This window comes from Apis dorsata, unplaced genomic scaffold, assembly GCF_000469605.1.
Source record: "Apis dorsata unplaced genomic scaffold, Apis dorsata 1.3 scaffold_78, whole genome shotgun sequence".
In the NCBI taxonomy this organism is placed as follows: domain Eukaryota; kingdom Metazoa; phylum Arthropoda; class Insecta; order Hymenoptera; family Apidae; genus Apis; species Apis dorsata.
The window spans coordinates 694417-700436 of record NW_006263376.1 but is presented as its reverse complement, the minus strand read 5'-3'; the positions used below and the strand labels follow the sequence as shown (position 1 = coordinate 700436).

Here is a 6020-nt window from a genome sequence, read left to right as displayed (position 1 = left end):
CGAGCAGAAACTACAAAGTCGAGGGTCAACGAGCAATTCTCGATTACGGTTCGCTGTACCGAGGCTACCGCCAACACGACGTCGTTCGTTACGAGGTCGGACAATGCTGCGTGCACCGATCTCTCCTGATATCGAATTTATTTTCTACGAAAACGTAGAACGTTTTTTCGTATTTTATTTTCTCTCTTTTTTAATAATATTTTTATTTCTCGCCAAGATTTTTCATAATTGGGAAAGGGAAAGGAATTGTCAATTGTGAAAAGGAAGAAAAAAAAACATAATTAATATCCGAATAATATATATATATATATATTTATAATAGAAATTACAAATTAATAATAAAAAGAAATTCATTATTTCACAAATTAAGTTGATTCTCGATCAAGCATTTTAAAAATTATGATTTCATATTCGATCTCGAAATATTCAATATAAAGAAGAAATTGAAGTTACATCGTGCAAAAAGCACGATGATTTTATAATGGATCGTCGAAGATGGTAAAATTTGAAAAATATATCATCTTTGTCTACAAGAAAGTAAGGAAGAATTTGATGAAATATATCAATCGGAATTAATCTATCGATGTTAGAACTCGGTGAATTACAAAATCGCAATCGCGTGAGTATTTGGCTATACTCCACGATTACAATTTCGTATGGCACCGATGAAAAATAATTTATTCTATCGCGTCACGTGCGTAGCTAGTCGCGGTTGGTGCGAGTATCTGGTTCAAGGCAGTATTCTGCGTGCTCCACGGCTAGAAAAAAGCATGCTCCTCGTGCCTCGAACGTGATTTTTTTTCTCGCGCCAATATCGTCTAGAATCATCGTACGAAACGTGTGCAATCCCAATGTTTTACAAGAAGGAAGAAAAATGATATGGAAGAGATTGGTGGCCAGATTTTCTCGATGAAACGTGTTTCCTCACGTGTTGGGCGTTATACATCGCTTTTACAACACGTGATCATCGAGCGCGTCGTCATCATCGAGCGACATCTCTCTCTCCTCGTTAAACGTAAGCGCCGTCGGCCGTACATCGCAGTCGTGGTTGTGCCATATCGCAGCACGCATACCGGGTTATGAACGTCGCATCGTTCGAATCGTATCGTTGTCTCGTACGATCGATCGTCGATTATTCTTCTATTTTGGGAAATATTCGTTTTTTTGACAACAGTATGAACGATTCTCTGTTGTTTGTTCGCGCGATATATCGTTAATCGTCGTAACAGACCGTGAAGCGACGAACGCTTTTATTTCGAGTGGATAATAAAGTAACAACGTGCGTGAAGATTCGAACGTTAGTGACGAAAAGGGGGCGATATCGAGGCGCGTTTCTAGGAAACGTTTGAACGTGCCACTTACAGAAATATTCTTGGATAGATATAGGATACAGTCTCTACTGTTTCTAATTAAATTGCTAAGAGGTCTTTTTATATCGAAGAACAATTCGAAGAAGTCGTTAGAGCGTGATACTTGGAAGAGGAATTACAGAAGAATACAACGTATCGTCTTTCGCGCGTTTTTCATTTTGGAACACGATGGTGACGCATAGCATGGACAACATTTTGAATATGCAATATTATCCTACGAACAGTCAAGTCGACGCGGTACCGCAATCATCGCCGTTGAGGAAGAGACGTTGTTTGAACAAAGAGGTGATATTTCTCTTTTTCAATTGGTGATTTTTCTTTGAAATTGAAATTGAAATCGAGTATGTAGTAACTACATATAACGTAGTAATGATAGGTGATAAATGAAAATTCACGAAGATTTCACGAAGGGAAAATCGCAAAGTGACGACGTCCTTCTTAGATCTTTTATTATAAGCAAAAAATAATACAACGATAAAACTTACTAGCTAATGTGAAAAACTTGTCAAATGCAAATTTAAAAACTTTTAACGATTGTTATAATATACGTTAAAATATTTTATCATTTGAATTGAAACAAATATTAGAAAGTTTGCGATAATGACAACGGTATTATCAATGTATATCGATGTAATACTTTTTAATTATTTATACGTACTATATCGATATATTGTGACAGTGCGATATTATCGTTTTATTGAGAACGCGATTAACACGTTATCGCGCGAAAATGATTGAAATTTCTAACGTGTTATTATTGTCCGTTACAGCAAGATCCAATGTCTCATAGGATCATCGAGAAACGAAGAAGAGATCGTATGAATAATTGTTTGGCCGATTTGAGCAGACTGATACCGGCCGAATATTTGAAGAAGGGTCGAGGAAGAGTAGAGAAGACAGAAATTATCGAAATGGCTATTCGGCATATGAAGCATCTTCAAGGTCTTCGACAAGGTATCGATCATCGCATATACGATAAGATATAGCGCATTAGAAATATTAATAAAAATTTATAAAAATATTGCAGAATCGAAACATCCTGCCGTGACGTCGGTACACGCGATGCATCCCGAGGACAGCGTGGATAGTGTCTCGCATTCGACTGTCGCCTCTACCGCGGCGGAACACTACAGGCTGGGTTTCCAAGAGTGTTTAAGCGAAACCATGCATTTTCTCGTCGAGGTCGAGGGTTTTTTCGCCAGGGATTCTTTGTGCGTTCAACTGATCAATCATCTGCAACAACATTGCGAAAAAATCTTAGCAACTAGTGAGTTGGAAAATTATTGAAAAATAATAAAAATCGATGCAGTTTTTGAGAAAAGAAAAAAGAAAGGAAGGATTTGGCGATATTTACGATAATCGATGATTGCAGGTGACAGGCTCGGGTTTCCTCATCCCGAGATGCCTACGACGAACGGTGTCGCGAATGGTAGCGGTTATCCTCATACCAGCATTCCCACGATATGTCAGCCGAATGGTCATTCGGATCACGGCTCGAGTTCAGGCGTGAGTTCGTTCGGTGATCCGGAGCGTCCTTTGCGACCAACGATCGCGATCCCACCGCCGGCGATCGTGAGCGACGATAGCAATCACAGCACGCATTCGCACAGTACGCCACCAAGTACCACCTGCAAACCTTCCAACTACAAGTTCAAGAGCTCTATCAAGCAAAGGTTTTCCGCGGAGAGGATAAAGTCTAGCCCGCCACCTACCACCAGCATAGAGAAGCCATCTTCCTCTCACGGTGTGCCGATCTTTGCTCTGCACGATGCTGGATCTTACTACGTCCCGTTAACCGTCGAGGCTTCTCTGTTAAGGCCTCATCTGAATTTCATGTGGGACACCGGCCCAGACACGGTGCTCCATCCGGTCACGATATCGGTCAATTTCAACCATTCGAATCCGCCGGCATGGTCGCATCACCATAGTCCCACGCACCAACAACAGACGTAAACCAGACAATGGCCAGGACCCGATGTTATGTCTCTCTCGTTCGTTCGTTCCAACCGTCGATACGTGCGATCGTACGCCGCTCATGTTCAACATTCACGTTTTCGAAGAGAACGATGTCGCTCTCGGTGGTGAGAACGAGCGACGACGCGCAAATCTGTCGTTATTTTCGTTGATCCGGGTAATGATCGACAACAATCGTCGAATCGTCGAACGAACCGTATCAAGGGGTTTGTTGCGTTCGATCGACTCTTCGTGAACGATCGTCGCATCGTCATCCCGATCATCATCTTTTTCTTTCCGGTTCTTTAGCTATTAAATAATATCCGAGGAACGTTGGTATAGCGTGTTTTACGGAAAAAAAAAAAAAAAAAAAAAAACGAAGTTCGATGAGAATCATTTTTCCTTTCTTTCGTATATATATATATATTTACCGAGGCTGTGGGTTGTCTTAGCATTTACGAGATATCGAGAGAAAGTGCGATATAGAAGTATCGTTGGTAGAGATAGAGTATTAGGGCTTGATCGAAGCCCCGGGTTGCTTTAGCTTCGGTATGTTTTTTTTTCTCTCCCCTCTTTCGTCGATGTCGTCGCAATCGAAACCCGTTTCTCTCTCTCTTTCTCTCTCTCTCTCTCTCATTTTCTTTTCCCTCTTCTCTCCTTTTCTCATCAACGCCAATCTCTGTTTCGTTCTATTTTTTTTTTTTTTTAATCCTCTGTTTCGTTCTTTCCTTCGCTTTATTATTACTTTTTATTTTTCGGCTGGGCAAATGTGTCGCGCGATGAATTAAAAATCTCAAGTTTGTGGACCGGCGTGCGATTAACATTGGACGACGAAAAAGTTTCCATCGATGCAAACGAATTTGCCGGATCTATCGTATCGTGTAAAAAAAAATATCAAATTTCCGCACGAAAGCGTGGATCGTCCGCAACACGTTCGATCGGCCGACGAAATTCCGTTTTTTGAAGCTAGCCGACGAAAAGTGCCTACAATATTATTGAGTTACAAATTCCATTTACGTGATCGTTCCACGTGTGTGGAAGAAGAAAGTGATTTTCCTTTTCCGCGGATAATTTTGTGTCGCGTTGTGATCGCGAAAGAAGATCGAGTTTGTTCGGCGTCCTGAAAAATGGGCCTCGACAATTAAAGACTGATCAAGACCTGCATTACACTAAATTCTTATAAGATCATTGCATTAAATATATATATATATTTATACATACTACGTCTAGTTGTAACGTTAACGAAGAATTTATGCGGAATAAATTATATTTACCATACTCCTCTATCCCTTTTATCTTATCTGTTATAAATTATTCTCCTCCTTTTACGAATTTATCGATTGCTCGGATAAATGGATCGAATTTATTAATTGTTTCGATTCTATCTAAGAATGTAGAAAGAGATCAGAGGTGATGATATTTTTCCATTTCTTATTATCATTATCGGAAAAACGTAGAAAATAAGAAATTTCAATTTTACAAGATATAGAACATTTAGCCAAAACAATTTTCGATCAAGATTGAAATACGGGATATAAGATCGATTTCAGGAATTGGAGGAAATAAAGAAACAATGCGATTAAAATTTTTTTTTTATTACATCAACATAATACTGGCTAAGGGTCAAAACAATAGTAGAACGCGTCTATTAGGGGTACCGAGATTAACACAGGCAACTCGGAATGGAAACTCGCTCTCGAGACCAAGGAATCGAAATCGATCGAACCGATCTCCTCGATCGGGAGTAAGTTTCCCTCGAACCGCTAAAGGGATTGGGAGCACAGTCTAATGTTCCCTAACTAGAGATAAATACATTTCTTATACAAGTAATAAAATTATTCGCAGCGAGGCAACCAAGTCTTGGAACAAATCAGCCTTTAATGAATCCTTCGAAAAGAAATCGATTAAAAAGTCAGGGATGCGAGGCAGCAGCGGGAGCAACCAATTGCATGTGTCCAATTCTGAATCGCATCAGGTTCTTTGTGCCGGGTTTCTGATTGGTTAGGTATATGAGAGTGTATATATGTATGCATATATGTATATATATGCGCGCGCGCGCGCATGTGTATGTGTACAACATATGGGATGCATATACGCGTATTACGCATTCTCTTCGCGTTTCCCTCTTAAAAAGTGAGAAGAAAGCGTGGACAAAAGAGCGTTATCGAGTCGTGGTGCGAGAGCGGAATTTCTGCTGATCTCATGACCGGCCGCTGCCTCGTGTTTCGTTTCGCGCAATAAGCTGTGATAATTACACGACATCATCCCGTCTGTGGTCAACTGTTGGTAGTATATAATGTTGTTGTTGTTGTTGTTGTTGTTGTTGATACATTTAATTGAAAAACCTAACTACACAGAGTTCAAGGGAACTGAGTATTACGTTTTCTTTTTTTTTTTTTTCTTTTTTACTTTATATACGTTTATCATCTTTAAATGGTTGTTTACCTGTAATTGGACACATATTCGTCAATGTAAAGAATTAAGTAAAAACGTAAGAATCCACCTAGCATATGTGGGGTGTGCGCGGGGCATGGGTGAACTGAATGTGCAAATTCGGATAGATGCGCGGATTCAATACTACCGGATAATGTAACGGGGGTAAGCACAACATCTTTTCATTTTTTGTATTATTATTATTAGTCGAGTATGAGTTGAATGGAGCAGCCGCGGCACACTGCATCCTATCCAAGGACCTCC

At 40.0% G+C, this 6020-nt stretch overlaps 2 protein-coding genes across 7 annotated transcripts in view; one reads left to right on the top strand and one right to left on the bottom strand.

Annotated features, from left to right (window-relative positions):
* LOC102681842 (transcription factor cwo) overlaps nt 1–4601 on the top strand; it is a 35296-nt gene extending 30695 nt beyond the window's left edge. For 3 of the 4 annotated variants that reach the window (XM_031508222.1, XM_006610807.2, XM_006610806.2), the window contains exons 4-6: nt 2141–2324; nt 2398–2637; nt 2743–4601. In XM_031508222.1, coding sequence (XP_031364082.1) covers nt 2141–2324; nt 2398–2637; nt 2743–3323 — 1005 coding nt within the window. In that variant the 3' untranslated portion in view covers nt 3324–4601. Of the gene's footprint in view, nt 1–922; nt 1656–2140; nt 2325–2397; nt 2638–2742 lie in introns of those variants that run through there. The other variant, XM_006610809.2, reaches the window with a different exon arrangement.
* Nucleotides 4602–4902: 301 nt separating this feature from the next.
* Nucleotides 4903–6020, bottom strand: part of LOC102670794 (elongation factor 1-alpha) — a 7733-nt gene continuing 6615 nt past the window's right edge. For all 3 annotated transcript variants that reach the window (XM_006610810.1, XM_006610811.2, XM_006610812.2), the window contains exon 5: nt 4903–6020. This exon is cut by the window's right edge and continues 1 nt beyond it. The gene's annotated coding sequence lies outside the window, so the exon portion shown is untranslated.